The 19,163-nt window shown below is 41.0% G+C and overlaps 1 protein-coding gene across 5 annotated transcripts in view; it reads left to right on the forward strand.

The window, feature by feature from the left end:
* Nucleotides 1-19,163, forward strand: part of HOOK3 (hook microtubule tethering protein 3) — a 129,606-nt gene that overhangs the window by 18,207 nt on the left and 92,236 nt on the right. For all 5 annotated transcript variants that reach the window (XR_016391187.1, XR_016391188.1, XR_016391186.1 and 2 more), the window contains exons 3-6: nt 10,665-10,737; nt 13,635-13,685; nt 15,254-15,386; nt 18,674-18,741. Coding sequence is in view for 2 of the 5 variants with exons in the window: in XM_089903806.1 (XP_089759932.1) it covers nt 10,665-10,737; nt 13,635-13,685; nt 15,254-15,386; nt 18,674-18,741 (325 nt within the window). In the remaining 3 variants the exon portion in view is untranslated. The remainder of the gene's footprint in view (nt 1-10,664; nt 10,738-13,634; nt 13,686-15,253; nt 15,387-18,673; nt 18,742-19,163) is intronic.

Below are 19,163 nucleotides of genomic sequence, written 5' to 3' on the forward strand. Positions count from 1 at the left end.
CTCACATCTTCCCTAACACCCCCCAATTTTGAGTCTTATGACATCATCCCTCTCGTTTGTCAGCAGCTTTGGATCCAGGCATCCTGCTGCTCTTTCCAGTACCACCCTTGCTGAAATTCCTGGGGACTTGGATATGGTCCTTCAGACCGTTGCCTGTCAACTCCTTGACTCATCTACTTTGGTCTCATCCTCTACCCAGTTTCAGCCACTCAATCTCGAGGTCATACCCCATGGCTTATCATCACCAGTAATCTGTGACCCTCTGTGGTCTCGATTTGCTCTCTCCCGCCGTCTGACCACTGCCTCCTGTCTTTCCATCTCCCTCTCTCTGGCCGCACATCTCCAGCCATCCTTCAGTTCTTGAGGGCAGGTGGGGTCTCAACACTGTCCTTCACCTTCCCCTCTTTCTTTCCTCTTATTCAGCTGAAATTCCGTGGTCAGTCATAATCACTCCCTGTGTACATTTTCAGCTTCTCTGCCCCTTTTTCATTTCTTTGTACTTTTTTAGCTAAACCACAACTTGGTTAAATCTAATATCCCACCAGTTCTGCGTCTCACCTGTGCGGCTGAACCGAGCTGGAAAGGACACAGACTTGCTGGTGCGTCTCATTTTACATTTCCCAGTGTGAACCCCTGGTCATCTGGTACTTCCCCATCCCTCTCACTACCCCTCTTCCGGGTGACCGTCTCCCACTGTCCTTTCTGCAGACCTTCAGCACCACTTCCCCACTCTCTCCTCTGATTACCTTCCAAGGTAAGGGACCGCCTATTTCTGAGAAAGTTGAAACACAAGAGAATCTCTGTTGACTCCCTGACTACATTTGCCCCCACCGGCATCAATGTGGCCACCTCGCTGCCCGTTACCGCCTTCGAGCTGTGCTGGGGGCAGTCCTGTCGTAAAGTCAGCGGCTGCACGTTGTCTGTTGGGTCCTTTTGCCTCTCACCTACTCAAGATCTTTGCTTTACCAGTTCTCCCCTCTTTGCTGCACCCACGGCTTCGCCTGCTCTGCAGGGTCATATCCACTAGCAGGGAAGCAGGCTTATTTGTCTTTAAACAGACTTCTCAGGATCCCACTCCTGTCAGCCACTGCTCCCATTCTCCTGCCTGTGCAGCATCTGTCTCAGAGTTCTCCCCCACCCCCGCCCCCCTTAATTCCGTCACGGTTTCCCCACCATCATGTTAGAACTGCACTTGTTGCTGATGCTAATGCCCGTTCTCAGTCCTCGTCTGGACTGGCAGCGGCGTTCAAAGGACAGATGCTCATCTGCTTATTACTTCCATCTGACACTTAATAAGATTTGGCCTCCAGGATACTGTGACCTTCCAGGTTTCTCTCCTGTCTCATTGGATGATCTGCATTTCCTGTGCTGGTTTCGCTCTCCTGTGCTCCCTCCTAAGGACGCAGAGCTTAAGGACTCAGGCCTGGCCCCTCTTCTCTTTTGTTTGCGTTCACCCCCTCAGTGATTTAGTCTAGTCTCTTAGCCTTAAATAGCATCCCTATCCTAAGGACGCTCAGATTTTTATCTCCAGCGTGAACCTCTCCTCTGACGTCCAGACTTGTCTGATTGTCTACTTAGCATCTCCAGTTGGGTCTAAAAGACATCTCAGAGTCATCGTATCTAGAACTAAACCCTGTCTTCTGCTCAGACCCACTCAGTCAAAGTCTTCTCATTTCAGTTGTTGGCATTTCTGGCCTTGAGCTGCTCAGACCTTGAAACCTCTCTTTCTTTTTCTCCACATCCTGCATCCAACCCATCAGCAAACACTGAAGGCTACACTTTTAAAATATAGCTAAATCCAGCCTTTAGATCTAACTTCCAGATTACAGAGAAGTACAGAGGACAGAGGAATAGGTTAAACTGAGTCACAAGGAAAGGATCAGGAAAATCCAGAAAGTGGGATATTTCACAGGACAGTTGACCTGGTCTCTTCAGCAAGTGAATGTCAAGAGAAGAAAGGAACGGGGTGGACTCTTCTAGATCACAGAGTCCAGAGAGAAAGACACTGACCAAACGCATCACGTGGTTCTTCTGGAAGACCTGCCGCGTGCAGAGCGTGGATGCCCCGGAGGACGTCATGCTACGTGAGAAATCCAGTCCCAGGGGGCAGACTGCTCCACTCCACTTCTGGGAGGTGTCTGAAGTGGTCAGACTCATGGAAGCAGAGTGAAGTGGTGGCTGCCAGGGACTGGGATTTGGGGGAAATGGGAGTTGCTGTTCAACAGGTATAAAGTTTCAGTTGCATGAGATGCATAAGCCCTTAAGGCCTGCTGTGCAGCGCTGTGCTTGTGGTTAATAGCACTGTACTCTGAGCTTGAATGTCTCTTGAGAGGGCAGAGGTCATGTTAAGTGTTTTTACCACAGTTTCAAAACCAAAACCAAATGCAATGCATGAAGCTTGGATCTTGTGTGAACAAAGACATTTCAAGGATGTAATGGAGGAAATTTGAATATAGATTGAGTATTAGGTGGTATTCTGGGAGTGTTTCTTTGTTATGTTAGGTGTAGTATCAGAACCATGGTTAGTAAGGCACAGGAAAGCGCCTTACTTATTACAGATGTATAGTGGAATTTTTAGGAGTAAAAAAGTTTTATGATAAAAATTATTACCTTTACTGCTACCATATTGGTCTGGCTGCCATCATCTCTTGCCCATATCATGTTGGTAACTTCCTGACTAGTGTCGGTGTTTCTGTAGTTGCCTGCCCCAGAGTCTCATGTGAACCCAGCAGCCACAGTGAGGTTTTCAGCTTAGAGCCCTACACTGGTGCCCCATTTCACTCAGGGTAAAAGCCAAAGGACTCACAGTGATGTATCAGAGCCCAAGTGACCTGAGCCCTTGGTACCACTCAGACTGCATTCCATTTTTTTTTTAACATCTTTATTGGAGTATAACTGCTTTACAATGGTGTGTCAGTTTCTGCTTTGTAACAAAGTGAATCAGTTATACACATACGTATGTTCCCGTATCTCTTCCCTCTTGAACTCTGACCTCATTTTCTGGCGTTCTTTCCCACAGCAGCGCCCTGCTCGTCCTCACACGCCTTCTGCTGGGGGCATCGTGCGTGGCCCGTCCCTCTGCCTCGGATGTTTATCAGTCAGATGTCCACATGCTGCCCTTCCTCACCAGCTGCCAGTCCCCACTGAGAGCTGTCTGCCTCTCCACCTAGCCCACCCTGACCACCTGTTCAGTATCGCCGCCGCCCTTACCTCCCAGAGCCCCTTGTCCTGCTCTAGAGTAGGTGTTCTGTAAATGCTAGCTAAATGAATGAATATGGAATTATGAACTTGGAAATGAAAAGAAAGCAACTTTTATCTTCTTTTATCCTTTATCTCCAAGAAGAGTTCACCACTCTGTCATTTTCCATCAACAGTTTCCCTGATACCAACTCGATGTTCTGACACCAGCTTCCTGAGGTAGCTCAGACCCCACAAGTTAAGGTCACAGTCCTTTGATTCTGACACTCGGGGCAGCCTCGGCAGTTAAGGCCCCAGTCCCACAAGACTGTCCCCGCTGCAGACGCCAGGTAGATATGGATGGGGTCCTTGGGGCACCCACACTTCTGCCCAGCCAACTGCAAATGCAGGAGTTCCCATGAACCCCCTCAGGTTTGATATTTGCGAGAATGACACAAAACTCAGGGAAGCTCTATACTTATGATTACATTTTTATTGTACAGGATCCAACTCAGGAACAGCCAAATGAAGGAGATGCACAGGGACGTGTGGGGTAGAGGCAGCGCAGAGCTCTGGGACCCCGCAAGCCCACTGCCGTCCCAGCACAGTGATGTGCTCACCCACCCCGAAGTTCTGAACCCTGTTGTTTAGGGTTTTATTGGGGGGTTTCACTAAAGAGACATGAGTGAAGTCGTTAGCCATGTGTTTGAACTCCGCCGCCAGTCCCTTCCTGGAGGTCAGGGGGTGGGGCTGAAAATTCCTCTGGGACCAGCCCACGTCCTGAAGCTGTCTGCGGGTCCCACAGTGAATCACCCTGTTAGCATAAGCTCCGGTGTGGCTGGAAAGAGCTCATGATGAGTTATAAAAGACACCCCATCACTCAGGAAATTCTCAGGGTTTTAGGAGCTCAGCGCCAGGATCCAGGGACAGAGGGCAAATATATTTTTTATTCTGCCGCAACTGCATATTGATTGAAAGAGCAAGATCAGAAGTAGTAAGTTGTGCCTCTAAGTGCCATTAAGTTTTATTTTCAGAGTTCAAGAAAGAGGGAAAAAGAAAGTAGATGAGACCAAAAGAGGTAAAATGAAGGCCAAGCTGCGGACAGTGGTGGAATGCCTCTTTTTATTTATGGGACCTGATTGCCTGCCCTTGGTTTAGAGCCTGTGCCTCTGCGCCTCTGTTGCTCTTTCTAACACTGCAGGGGCTAAAGCATAATTTGCTTTATTTTTGTTGTCATCAAGGATGCGAAATATAAATGTCATAGCCAACTCTTCAATATCCATTTAGTGGCAGGGGACCAAAATGATTGTTTTAGGTAATGAAAAGATGATTAGAAAATAAACCTAAGAGGGACTTCCCTGGCAGTCCGGTGGTTAAGACTCCGAGCTTCCATTGCAGGGGGCACGGGTTTGATCCCTGGTCAGGGAACTAAGATCCCGCATGCTGCACAGCGCGGCCAAAAGAAAAAGGAAAATAGACCTAAGAATTAACATATCTATTTTAAAAAATAGTAACATTTGCTAATAAAAATGTCATATTAAGAAATTGAGTCAAAATACAGTGTTTGTTTCGGACCCCATCTTAATTTGGGGGACTTCAATAAGAATATTATGGTACTTAAATAATTTAAGCAGTAGAAATAAAATTTAATTTTTTGGTTTCTGTGGAAGCAGTTGACTGCAGGATGACAGTGTATTCCTGGAATTATGTTACGGATTAAAATTAATGGGCTTTTCCTTTAGCTTAAGCTATGACTGGTGCATAAGTTACAGCCGAATAGATGTGTTACTGGGAAAGTCGAGGAAATGGCTTCATATGTTTTGTGGCTGGTTTGTGTCATTTCCTTAACAGGAGTCAGGACATAGTAAGACGCTAAAGATGGTTTCTGGCTCATGAAGAACATTCCCAGTAAGATTATCCCTTGTCATTTACATATCTGTGCAGAACTATAATCTGTTAATATTTTGGAGAAAATCACCTTTATGCTGTTTGATCCTAGCCTGAGAACGTTTATTAAGGGGCACTTAGAAAACATTGCTGAAATTGTAAACTACTTAGCGAAATAGAGTTATGGCTAGATGCCTGCATATTTGAGTCAAGTTCATGACTAGGAAAAGTATTGAATGGAAGAATGCTGTGGACTACTATTTTTTTTTTAATTGAAGTATAGTTGATTTACAGTGTTGTGTTAATTACTGCTGTACAGCAAAGTGATCCAGTTATACATATATATATATATATATATATACTTTTTTTAAGATATTCTTTTCCATTATGGTTCATTAGGTGATATTGAATATAGTTCACTATGCTATACAGTAGCACCTTGTTGTCGATCCATTCTATGTATAAAAGCTTACATCTGCTAATCTCAACCTCCCACTCCATCCCTCCCCCAACCGCCTCCCCCTTGGCAACCACCAGTCTGTTCTCTATGTCTGTGAGTCTGTTCTGTTTCATAGATAGGTTAATTTGTGTCATAGTTTAGATTTGTGGACTACTATTCTTGCTGTGTTCCGCCCAAGTAGCAGATTGGAAGCTTATTAAATAAAAGTGCTATCACCTTCCAAATGTATTTCAGTGCACAGGTATCAATGAGAACTGCTGTGCGTCAGACGTGAAGTGCTGGGCAGACAGTGGTGAATGAGACAGACACCTGCCCTTGTTGACCATAGAACATCTTGAACGATGTGGGTCTTTGTTCTCTGTGACTAGACGGCTGAGCAGGAAGGAGAGAATTAGCCACAGGACCTTGGTGGTGTTTGCTAGGACCAGTTTCGTGTTGAACTCTGCTGATCTCTTGTAACAAAAGCGACAGTACCATCAACTCTGCCACTTAACGGTGTGATTGAACTTGGGGAAATTACTTAACTTCTGAGTCTGATATTGCTCAGTGTACCGTGGGGACAGTGATACCTTCCTGGCAGTGTCACTGTGAACGCAGAGTGCCTGGCTCCATGGTTGGCAGGTCACTGGTGCTGAGTACATGGTGGTAATGGCTGTCTTTTGTCGCCTTCCCATCCAGCTCAGGCACATTCTGAGGCTTTGATGTGGTCATCTTTTAGGCAAGAAGCAAACTGTATCATAGTGATTGGTTTGAAATACTTTATTCAGATTTTTCTGAGTTCTTTGATTCATAAGAAGTGTTGCTCTAAGTTGTAAATGAAGTATCCCATAATCTTGGAGTTCTCAGAGTATATAATTTTAGACATTTTAATTTTTTTTTTAAATAAATTTATTTTTTTATTTTTGGCTGCATTGGGTCTTCGTTGCTGCGCACAGGCTTTCTCTAGTTGCGGCGAGCGGGGGGCTACTCTTCATTGCGGTGCACGGGCTTCTCATTGCGGTGGCTTCTCTTACTGCGGAGCACAGGCTGTAGGCGTGCAGGCTTCAGTAGTTGTGGCATGTGGGCTCAGTAGTTGTAGCTCGCGGGTTGTAGAGCACAGGCTCAGTAGTTGTGACGCACAGGGTTGCTTAGTTGCTCCGCGGCATGTGGAATGTTCCCGGACCAGGGCTTGAACCCATGTCCCCTGCATTGGCAGGCAGATTCTTAACCACTGCGCCACCAGGGAAGCCCTCTTAGACATTTTAAAGCATTCTTTTTTATAAGTTAAGGGGTTTCCTGTTGAAATATAAGTATCTTTCAGCTGTGTGGCCCTGAATTTCCACTTAGCTAGTAAGTTCAGTGCCTTTGGCTTTGGGTAATCATCACCCATTTAGCACCAGACTCACAGATTGCCCTACTTATGATTGTCATTTTTGATTGGAAAGACTATTACTTGATTGGCAATGATTATGATTTTTAGATTACAGTTTTTTTGATTATTAAAAATATGGAATATTTTCTACTTTCTGAGCTATTTTTATAACAATTCTTTAATATCTCAGTAGAATTCACTTAAGTTGTTTTTCTTTGCATTATCTATTTTCACAAGAGGTTTTAAGCAAAGAGGACACTTTTGGGGGGTTCTCTGCCCAGTTTACAGGAGTCCCTTTCTCTGAAACCTGAAGTTGTGGGTGTCCTACTTGTGGCTCTCCATCCTTTTGGTCACATACAATCGGACTAGGGATGAAAAACAGACTCTAGCTGTATTATTTGGAGTTTCCTGGGAATTTAGAATTGGGATTGAGTGATGGCTGGTCTTCAAAACTATCTTCTTGAACTGGCATGGTGAAGACTTGGAGTGTGTGTGTGGCTCTCTTCTGTGGAGAAACAGAAAAAGTTGGTCTTCAGAGAGAAAACAAATAGATGGGCAGAAGCAAAGGTGAAAGTCAGAAGGGGAGTACTGTCTGGATTCTTAACAGCTTTCCAGATCCTTATTTCACTACTCAAGGAGGCCCAGCTATCTTTATGTACCATAACATACATCAGTGGTCTTCCAGTAAGTTCCCTTTTTTTGCACAGTTTTGCTCAAATTAGTTTCTCTGACTTAACAACAAAAGAACCTTGACTAAAGAAGCTAGATGAAGCTTAAAACAAAAATGGATGGGTATGAATATCTACATGCAGAAGGAGGAAGTTAGACCCTTTACGTACACTATGCACATGGATCATAACTTCAATTTAAAACTAAAGCTGTGAGAATCTTAGAAGAAAACATAGAAGTAAATCTTCCTGACCTTGGATTAGGCAAAACCTTCTTAGATATAATACCAACAGCAAAAGATAGATAAATTGAACGTTATCAAAAATTAAAAACCATTGTGCTGCAAATTATGCCATCAAGAAAGTGAAAAGATAACTCACAGAATGTGCGAAATTATTTACACATCTTATATCTGATAAGGGGCTTTTACCCTGAATACTAAAAACAAAAAAAAAAAACAAACCAAAAAAAAAAAAACCTCTCACAACTCAATAATAAAAAGACAATTCAGTTGTTTAACAGGAAAGACTGAATAGACTTGTCCATAGAGGATATACAGGTGGCCAATAAGCACATGAAAAGATGCTCAACGTTGTTAGTCATTAAGGAAGTGCAAATCAAAACCACAGTGAGAGGGACTTCCCTGGTGGCACAGTGGTTAAGAATCCGCCTGCCAACACAGGGGACACGGGCTCGAGCCCTGGTCTGGGAAGATCCCACATGCCACGGAGCAACTAAGCCCGTGCACCACAACTGCTGAGCCCGTGCGCCACAACTACTGAAGCCCGCACGCCTAGAGCCCATGCTCCGCAACAAGAGCAGCCAATGCAATGAGAGGCCCACTCGCCGCAACTAGAGAAAGCCCGCACGCAGCAACGAAGACCCAACACAGCCAAAAAATAATAAAAATAAATGAATTATAAAAATTTTTTTTAAAAAACACAGTGAGATAATATAATACTTCACACCCACTAGGATGAGCATAACTTTTTAGAGAGATAATAACAAATGTTGACAGGCTGTGGAAAAATTGGAACTGACGTGTTGCTAGTAGGAATGTAAAATGGTACAGCTGCTTTGGAAAACAGTTTGGTCACACTTCAGATGTTAAACAGAGTTATTATGGGACCGAACAATTCCACTCCTAGGAACATACCCACATGAAGCATGTATATCAGCTGATGAATAGATAAACAAAATGTAGTGTATCCATAAATGGAATGTTTTTGAGCCATAAAAAGGAATGAAGTGGTGACACGTCCTACAACATGGATGAACCTTAAAAGCATGCTGAGTGAAAGAAGCCAGACACAAAAGACCCCACACAGTGTATAATTTCATTTATATGAAATGTACAAAATAGGCAAGCCCATGAAAACAGAAAGTAGATTAGTAATTTCTAGGGGCTGGAGAGAGGGAAATGGGAGTCACAGCCAGTGGATACAGGATTTCTTTGGGGAAGGTGGAAAGGTTCTAAAATTAGATTGTGGTGATGTGAATGTACTAAAATCCATTGCATTGTGTATTTCAAATGGGTGAGTTGTATGGTATGTGAATTATATCTCAATTTTTAAAAATTTAAGAGTAGAGAAATAGACAATAAAGTTAACATGTTAACTTGGATACAGGCTTCAAAAATAATCCTAATAGATTTCTACAGAGAAAACTTAGCTGTAACTTTTTTCGTAAATACTTATGCCTTGGGACTTCCCTGTTGGCACAGTGGTTAAGAATCCACCAGCCAATGCAGGGGACACGGGTTCAATCCCTGGCCCGGGAGGATCCCACATGCCACAGAGCAACTAAGCCCGTGCACCATAATCACTGAGCCTGTGCTCTAAAGCCCGCAAGCCACAACTACTGAGCCCGCGAGCCACAACTACTGAAGCCCACACACCTAGATCCCGTGCTCTGCAACAAGAGAAGACACTGCAACGAGAAGCCTGTGCACTGCAACGAAGAGTAGCCCCTCTCGCTGCAACTAGAGAAAGCCTGCGCGCAGCAACGATGACCCAACACAGCCATTAATTAATTAATCAAGCAATTAATTTAAAAAATTCTACCAAAAAATTCTTATGCCTAAATATGTATATTTTTCTTAATAATAAATTTTTAAAATTCTACATAGCAGGTTACTTTATTTAAAGATAATTTGACCAAAATTTAGTAGCGGTTGTATTTATCAGTCTGAGTGACAGTGTAAGTTGAAATGTAGATTTTTTTTTCCCTAACATATTTCCCTTGTTGCCATTATGTTTTCTGAGTGAACGGAGATTGTTGTGTAATGAAAAGATCTTTGGATTTGGCACTTGCTGGAGCAGGACAGAGGTGTTCAGTCTGTGGTCTTGAACAAATAATTTAATTTTTTAGAGCATCGATTTCAGGAACTTTAAAGTGACTATCATACCAGGATAAAACCTTTTTTTTTTTTTCTTTCTCGTGTTTATAGAAGTTTTGGAGGTTTTCCTAAGAAAAATAAGCATAAGTATATTCAGCATCTATCCTTGTTTCAGTTTGTTTGTCCACACCAGTGTTATCTTAGATTTAGGGCTTCTGCAAACAGAAATGGTATCCAACTTTGTCTAATGTCTAGTATTACATAAACAGGTTCTCTGTTTATATTATTTAAAGAAACTGAAATTTTAGTAACATTATTGGTGACCTTTGAAGTAGTAGGTGATGGAAGTCATTGAAATATTAACTGAAAAGCTTATTTTAACCTTCTTCCTAATATACGTCTTTTGCCTTTATAAAACAGTTGTCATTGATTTTGACTGTTTTTAGATATTAGCATGGTATCTACTAATTATGTTAATTCCAGATTAGTGTATAATTTGAAAAACATGTATTAATTGTATGTTATCACTTTTCACCTTTTAGCTTGCTTTTGATAAAATTATGTTTTTTAATGAGTGATAACAGTTGATTTTAGAGATTTCTACTGTAATTGCATTCGATCTTATGTACATGTATTATTTTGTGGCTCATGTGTGTCAAATACCTTTTTTTGTTGCAGTTAAGTGATAATACAGGATGGGTTTCAATTGTGTGTGTGTGTTTGGTTTTGTTTTAGCTTGAAAGCTACATGATATTAACATGCTAGCTTTTTCTTATTTGCAGAGATCCTGCGTATTTTGATGAAAATTGGCTAAACAGAATTAAAACTGAAGTAGGAGATAATTGGAGGCTAAAGGTATTTTCTTTTTATTTTCCTATTTGTTAATTAACCTTTTACTTGGGTGTATATAATACTTGTTGACTTTTGCTCTGATGCGTCTAGTGAGCTTTAGAAACTTAGATAGCCTTTGGTGAAATAATCTAGAATTGAAGATTGGGGTAACCTGGAATTGCTCACCAAGATATAGTCTGAGTCGGTAAAGCATAGTGACTGAGGGCTCGGGCTTCAGAGCCAGACTGCCTGTGTCCACATCCCAGCCCAGCCGCTCACAGCCGCTGGGAAAGTCTTTAACGTTTCAGTGCCTGAGTTTTCCCGTTTGTAAAATGGGGATTGTGATAGGATCTACCTCACAGAGATAAATGAATTAATACATATAATGTACTTAGGACAGTAATGTTAGTTGCTAGTGTTGTTATTAATAATGAGAAAATACTGATCATTATTAACTGTGTCCAGAACACTCAGAGAATGGATTATTTTTATTTCCTTCCTAGTAGCCTTATTTTTCGGTATTGCTCAAGCATCTTTGATGGAAACCCACAGTGAGAAACACAGTTTACACTGCAGCCTCCCACCCGCCTAACTGCATGTTCCTGAATAGTTGAATACGTTTTTAACCTTACTTAATGCAGTAATGTTTTTAGTTTAGTTTTTGAAATATAGATTGCAACCCATCTCTAAATTATTTTTTTAACTTTATAGTTTGAAACGATTATAGATTCACAGGGGTTGGGAAAAGAAATGTATAGAGAAGTTCCACATACCTTTCCCCTCGTTTCTCCAGGGCTAACATCTTGTGTGACTGTAATGCAGTAGCAAACCTGGGGAACTGACGTGGATACGATCCACAGCGTGTTCACAGTTCAGTCGTTCTACACACACTCTTCTGTGTGTGTGCGCCGCTCTGTGTGGCCCTGTCAGCGTGTAGACTCACATAACGGCGATGCAGGCTGCCCCATCCCTGCCAGGTGTCCGGTGGTGCCTCTATCCCATCAACCACACCACCCTCACCCGAACCCCTGGCCACCGCTGACTTGTTCTCCATCTCTATAGTTTCTTTACACCACCTTGATCTGTGGTCATGACTGGCAGCTTGGAAAACTCTGGAGCCATTTATTTTTAATACACATTGGTAGGGACTCCGAAGTGCGAGTGTGTGAGCGTGTGAAACCCCTGGACTTAAGATGAGCTAAGCGTGGTTTGTCTTTATATTTCCCCATAAAACACATGTTTGAGGAAAATATTTATTCACTGACTAGATATTGGGTCTGCCAAAATCTAATTCCTCCTTTTCACTAAGCTAGAGTGAATGGATGCTATTTAATTTCTAAATAACTTTTCAAGAATAGGCAATTAAAGTGATGGCTTTTTAACGTTATAACCTGTTTAAAGTCTTGCTGCTAAATCAGCTTATGTTTGCTGCTGCTTCACAAGAGGGAGTTGCGTGTCCCACGCCCGTGCACACAGTGTGCGCGTAAATCCACACAGTCTTCAGTGTCACTAGGGTGGCAAAGGCAATAACAGAGAGAAAGCGAAATGTTTATTGTACTCAATATTCTGAACTGAAAGTAACCATTCCGATTTGTATTCCTATTCTCTATATTTTATCCTATATTATGTTTCTTCAATTATATTTCTTCAATTTTAAGATTGATTTTAAGATACCATTGATTAATTATAAGATTTGTAGCTTTTTTCAGTGGAGAATAAACTACCATTTTAAGTGAAAACATTGATTTTTTAAGACTTTCTAATTTAAAATGTTATAATACGAAAAATTGAACACCCTAGAACCAGAGAAAGTATATTATATATTTTCCGTGTCTCCAAATTTTTAGGCATACAAAACATGTTAGTTTTATTTATGAGATTCTTTTTTTTTTTTAATATGAAGTTTTCAGTTTATTTTCTCCCTTAAAAATAAGTATGTCTTTGATTAACCACTGGATCCCCCTGCTGTGGAATCTTTTATTTGATAGCTATCACTCCTACAGTCTTCTGTCCTAGGACATCTTCAACTATGAGCATCTACCTGGGGACAGCCAGGTAGATGATCAACAGCATCATATCGTGTGTGCATATGACTTAACGCAAATTCAGCCAGATGAGTTGGGTCAAAAAAAAAAAGGGAAGAAAATAAGTTTACAGTAAATAGTGCAGGTAATTCTGCCCGTGATTTCACCCAGGTAACATGACCAGGAGCCTGCGCTCTGGAGTTGAGTGAGTGTTGGTCCCTCATCCTGTCTTGTTACTGGGATGCTTTTTATAGCACAAGTATCTTGGCAATGCTGAGCGTTATACTAACATTTAAAGATGTAGTAGTATTTTTTTAACCTTATGGCTCCTAAATATTTACTTGGTCTCAGCTGAAGGAAAACACTTTTCTGACCATGGAGGAATTTGGAGACATTCCTTCATAGGTGACTACCTGATTTGTAGGTTGTGTTAGGAGATATCCAAGGGTAATTTTGACTGTAATTTTTGTTTAATGCTCTAAATTTAGAACTTACCCTCTATGTAAGATGCAACTCTACTTTTCTGGGTAAAACAGCACTGAGCTCAAGTCTTCACTAAGGATGATACCTTTTTTTTTCCATGCAGAAGATCTACATAATTTAATCTTACTGTTAGGTCTTGTTCAGTTACCTTCGAATTTTTGTCAGCGTGGTTAGAACATTGAAAATTTGACATAATTGGATACTTAACTTGCTTTATAAATCTCTTAGATCAAATAAATTAAGCCACTGATAGTCTTTTTTATGATAGTAATTCAAATGTACTGTTGAATTTTATTTTTTATGTTTACTTTATGATTAACAAGAATGATTAGTTGGTTCAGAAATTTTTTAGGTTAAACTATATTTTCATCTGTGATTGCCTTTTACCCAGTTGTTTTCTCTCTCTTTAAACAGATAAGCAATTTAAAGAAAATTTTGAAAGGAATCCTGGATTACAATCATGAGGTAAGGAGTTTTTATCATTCTGCTTGGAAGTATTACTGTAGGACAGTTTAATCTTACAATATTTTACAGTAGTTTCAAGTAAAGGAAATATTACCTTAATAATCAGCTTTGTCTTCCATTGTATGGCCTCTAAGATGTTGGTTCAAAAAGCTGGTTCACCAGCTATTAGATGTTTACTAGATAATCTTTTTCACTATAATATGGATAGTTTGTGAGTGGTTACTCATTTATGTTAAACTTTCCCTTCTGCTGTCCATTAACTCTCTCCTTTCTTCCCTTACTCGTGAAGGTGGTTTAGAGTCCATGCATAGTTACTAACAAGTCCTGTGCCTACTTCCATTTTATTCCTTGGCAAACCCCTACCCCTAGATTAACTCAGTTTATCCTCTGAGTCTGCATCAGAACGGTCAGGATATCGCTGGGGAAAAAAATCAGGCAGTGGAGCTAGTTTTACTTTAAATTTCATGATCACAGATACCAAGTGGACACAACATAGCCTAGAAACACCTGTGTTATTTCCTTACTGTTTTTTCCCAACAAGCTTACATGCATTTAAACCTACATCTGTACTTATGTTATCTGTCTTCACCTCAGTATGTGACTCTGCCGTCTGCCCTACTATTCAAGTCCAGAGCCTACAGATCATCCTGCAGTCCTTCCTTCATTTGATATCATCAGCAAGACCTATAGTTAAATCTCCAAAATACAGTTTTCTCTGTTTCTGCTGCCACCGCCCTGTACCGAGCCATCACCAGCTTTTGCTTAGATAACTCGCGGAGTGTGCCCTGATTTCACTTCTGCCCCACTACAATCTATTCTCCACTCTCAAGCCAGGATGAGTTTTAAAAAGCAGAATTTATGTCACGCTCATCCTCCAAGTCATCTTCCATGGTTTCCTGTCGCATCGAGAATCAGATCCATACTTCTTACCAGGAGCCACCGGATGCCACATGACCCTTCTCACCTCCTCTTTCCCTGCTCTTTCCTTACCCGTCACACTACAGCCACATTCATCCTGCTTCTGTGCTTTTAGGATCTTCTTTTTTCACTGTAGGGTTATCAGACAGAAACCTACCCGTTTGTCTAAATGTGTCATTTCATTTGGGGCCAGTTTCCCCATGAAGGAAGCCTCCATTCTCTTGCCTTATGTGGGTGTCTTGTTATCAGTATTTTAGAGTCAAATGGAGTGAAGGTGGCCAGGGGAGTCTTCCTGTTGTGGGCATGAACCTATACTTAACTTCTGCTCTTTCTGGTGCCCCCCGGTTCAGAAGCTCTCAGGCTCTACTTCTCTGGAGAGTGCACATCCAGTCTTTCTGGGGGAGGTGGAGGGGTCAGTAGTACTCAGTTTCTTTGCTCAGTGTGCATACCACATACCAGATGAGGGACTAAGTTGTTGTGACTCAGGATCGTTATAATTTATGTATGGGAGGTATAAGTAGAAACTGGGAGTGAGATTGGCTTAACTGCTCTGCTCTTAACAGTGAGTTTCTGACAAACTAATCTCTATCAAGTATTTTATTTGGTCATATAGATGTAAATGCAATTCTCATGTTTTTATCTCTGTCCAGATTTTAGGGCAGCAAATTAATGACTTTACTCTCCCTGATGTGAACCTTATTGGGGAGCATTCTGATGCCGCAGAGCTGGGAAGGATGCTCCAACTCATTTTAGGCTGTGCTGTGAACTGTGAACAGAAGCAAGGTAATTTATTTGATGTTAGTGTATGCATGTAAAATAGTTAAGTAAAGTAATACACGTTGTATATTTTATATATAAATCACATGTACAAACAACAACATCTTAAGGCCACCCACAAAGTATGCCATTTTCTGTGATGTTGCTGGTAATCTGTTTTCAAGCTGAAAAGGTTTTACAGGTTAGAATAAATTTGATTATGATGATGTTCTTCCCCTTTCTGCAAGACTGCATAATTCTTTGAGTAGATTATTTTTAACTACACTGAATGTAATGAAATTTACTGTTAACTGGACAAGGTCCAGCCAAATTAATTAATAATTAATTAATAATAGTCAATTCAGCTATAGGAGTGTAAAGTTCGATATTTTAGATTGCAAGTGCAAAGGGTTTACTTCATAAACATTTACTGAATTCATGCATCATGCCGGGGCTTGGAACACAGTGTCAGACAAAACCAATATAGTACCTGCCCTCACGGAACTTGCAGTTGAGTGGGGTGGGCATTTCTAAGTAGAACGCTTGGCTTTAAAAGGCAGATGAAAAATTATTTAATGTAGTTCATTGAATTCAGATAAGAATTTCTTTTGTATTTATTCTGTTAGGACATTCATCAGCTCTTGGAGATGTATAGCTGTTAAGAGTTGGCTAATTATTTATTACAGGGTGTGAATAGGAGAAGGCAAGGATGTTACCTATACCGGTCGTTCTATAGGAAGACAATCAAAATATTTGTTGAGCTTCTCACACAGACCAAGTGTTCTCTGTAACACCTGGCTTGAGGTTTTCCCTCAAAATTACATAAATGATGAAAAATTTGAGCAGGATTTTAACCTCTCACTGTCCAGAGGGCATGCTCTGGTCTCAGGAACACAGCAGAGAGCTTGGATCAAATGCACTTCTGAGTTGCCGAGTGTTACCTGTCACTGCCCTGGGGGCCCGGCCTGTTTCCTCGTCTGCAGAGGGGGGGCACGACAGCTGGTCGTCGTGAGGAGTCGGTGAAACGGTGTGTGTGTTTGCTTCGCAACCCGTAGCGCACCGCAGACACAAGGGCTCTGTGTTTAGAGGCTGTTTCTCAGTTCCTAGAAGTGAGGCGTTGGCTCAGCGTGCATTTCTCTTGGCTATCTGACTTGTCAAATTGGGGCACGTAAGTGGTGGTGTATTTGGAAAAGCAGAGATTAGCAGTAAAAACGCACTAAAAATAATATTTACCGAGTTCTCCCTCCTGCCTGGTTAACAGAACAAACAGCACTTTTTACAAATTGGGAAACTGAGACTCCTGAGTATTGTTTGACTTGCCCAAGATCTCTTGCTCGTGAGAGGCTAGCGGGGACAAAAACACGTGTCTCCCACATTAGAACTAAATGCTCTTTGTACTGAGCTGAGCTGTAGGCTTTGGACCTAGACGCTCATTTTGCAGGACAGACTCCCTGGCGTAGCCTAGCTCATTCTCCACTGCCTCCTGGATCTGCCAGTAATCATACGTACTTGGATTTTGGACTTTTAAGATTTAACTTTTTTTTTTTAACTTTTCAAAACTAGTACATTAACGTGGTTCTCATCATCATTTTATCATCCAGCATTTTACGGTGTTCGCGGGGAAGGGCCTTGACGTGGCAACACCGCTTCTTAACTAACGCTTCCCCTCTCACACCTGACTAACCTCCGCCCCCTGTCCCCCGTCACACCCTTCACACCCACGGGGCTGTCGTCCGTCTTCCTCCCATGACTGGGCCACTGCCTCTCCCCACCATGTTCACAGTCTTTCATTCCGATCCCGGCTGTGCCAGCTGCTCTGTAGCCTGGGAATTCTGTGCTTGGTGTCTTGTACCCAACGCTCGTAGGACGCTCCTCACTAACAAACCAAACAAACAAAAAGTTCAGCTCAGACTAAAGGGATTCTTTTTTTTTTTTAAACCGGAAAGTGGTTAAGTTATGATGCACAGTATTCCTACTTTGGGCCTAAGAACGATGCCAGTGGTTTAAGTGTGTTGTGTATACTTGCATATGCATCATTGATTGGGTACAAGCATCCTTACGACAGTACTTCCTTAAAAACATGCTTTGTTTAACTAAAAGCTTTGGCATTAACAACCAGAATGTCGTAATTTAATAGTGCTGTCAAAATTCTTTTTTTGTTTTTAAACAAGTTACCTGTCAAGCAAAGGACTACAGTTTGGCATGCCAAATCCATGAGTTTCTTGCCAGTAGGTCACTGTAACGATTGCACAGTAAGACTCTTTCATATAATATTAGAGTGCTGAGACAATTTTTTTTGGTGTTTTTTTGGGTATAGAGTGGAGAGAGGCAGGTTGAGGCTATAATTTCCTAATGACTTTATGTTTTAAAATGTTTCTTATTGGGTGGGGACGGGGGAGCGATAAATTGGGAGATAGGGATTGACATGTATACACTAATGTGTATAAAATGGATGACTAATAAGAACCTGCTGTATAAAAAAAATTCAAAAAAAATGTTTCTTGTTAAAATATATTTACGTATTTGTTGAAATCTAGCTGGCCTATTGATTTTTTATGCTTAATACCTGTTTTTTCATCTATTATTGGATTTGAAAATAATGAAAACTACTTCCAGGGCTTTATTTAGAAGGCAGAATTTTTTTTTTTCAACTTTGTCACTATGAACGGCTAAGGGAGCCTTCTCTTTTTCGGCATTGGTGAGGATAAGGTTGATGAAATTGATGCTTTAGCTTATTAGAGATTTGGGTCATTATTTTAAAGCCCAGGGTTACACAGTGTTTAACTATAGCGTCAGTCTCTATCTTAAATTCACCTTAATTCTTTGTCCTGAGCAGGTCTCAGTATCCCTAAGTTTCTTTTTTTTAATTGTAGAAAATATTAAGGTAGAAATTATACACAATTCAATACTTTGATGTCACATAAGTATAAAACACAGACATCAAAGTTTTATAACATGTAGCAAAGAATAATGTGAAAGATTTTTAGATTTTAGGAACAGTAATACAGAGTCCTTTCCATTCTGGCCTTAGGCTGTACCGTTTCATTGTTTTACATTCCCGAGATCCTCCATTCCTGTGACCTTTAGCTGTAGCCTCAACTTTATGGGGGGGCAGTTATTTTTAAGGACGGATAAATAATGTGATTTTCAGCCTTTACTTTACCTATGACACATGTATTTAACCATATACGAGGAATTCCGAGGAAGAATCAAAACACAGGAAACTTCTTTTCAGAATTCATGAAGTGTTAGCCTTTACTCCCTTGATTGTCTATAACTTGAACACTGACATTCCAGGTTGTTCTTACTTTCAGAGTACATCCAAGCCATCATGATGATGGAGGAATCAGTGCAACACGTTGTCATGACAGCCATCCAGGAGGTATGTTGGACCTTTGTGCTTACAGTTTGTGAGAAGTTAAAGGAGCAAACATGAGTTTAAATAATTGAAGTAGAAATTTTAAAAAGAGATTCTCCTACTCATTTTTTGAGAATTTTTTTCTTCGCACTTATGCTATAGCTTGTCTCATTTTTATTTAAACGTTAAATGTTTGTCTTGGAATTATAGATATTCCGTAACAATTCCTAATTTTTTTAAATGCTCTAATGAATTAGGAATAGCAGACTAATTCCTAAAGCCATTATGAATAATATCTATCTTAAACCAGCAGTCTGCCTCACACTTAAGTATTGGTTTCTTATTTGGAAGGAAATGGGTCTTCAACTCCAGCCAGACTCAAGGCAATTTCTAGATGAATATTTATTTGAAACTGTAGGAGGGGAAAAATGTTTTTTTCCTCTACC

This window comes from Delphinapterus leucas, chromosome 21 (assembly GCF_059928025.1).
Source record: "Delphinapterus leucas isolate spDelLeu-1000000601 "Yukka" chromosome 21, BTC_Dleu_Yukka2, whole genome shotgun sequence".
Classification (NCBI taxonomy): domain Eukaryota; kingdom Metazoa; phylum Chordata; class Mammalia; order Artiodactyla; family Monodontidae; genus Delphinapterus; species Delphinapterus leucas.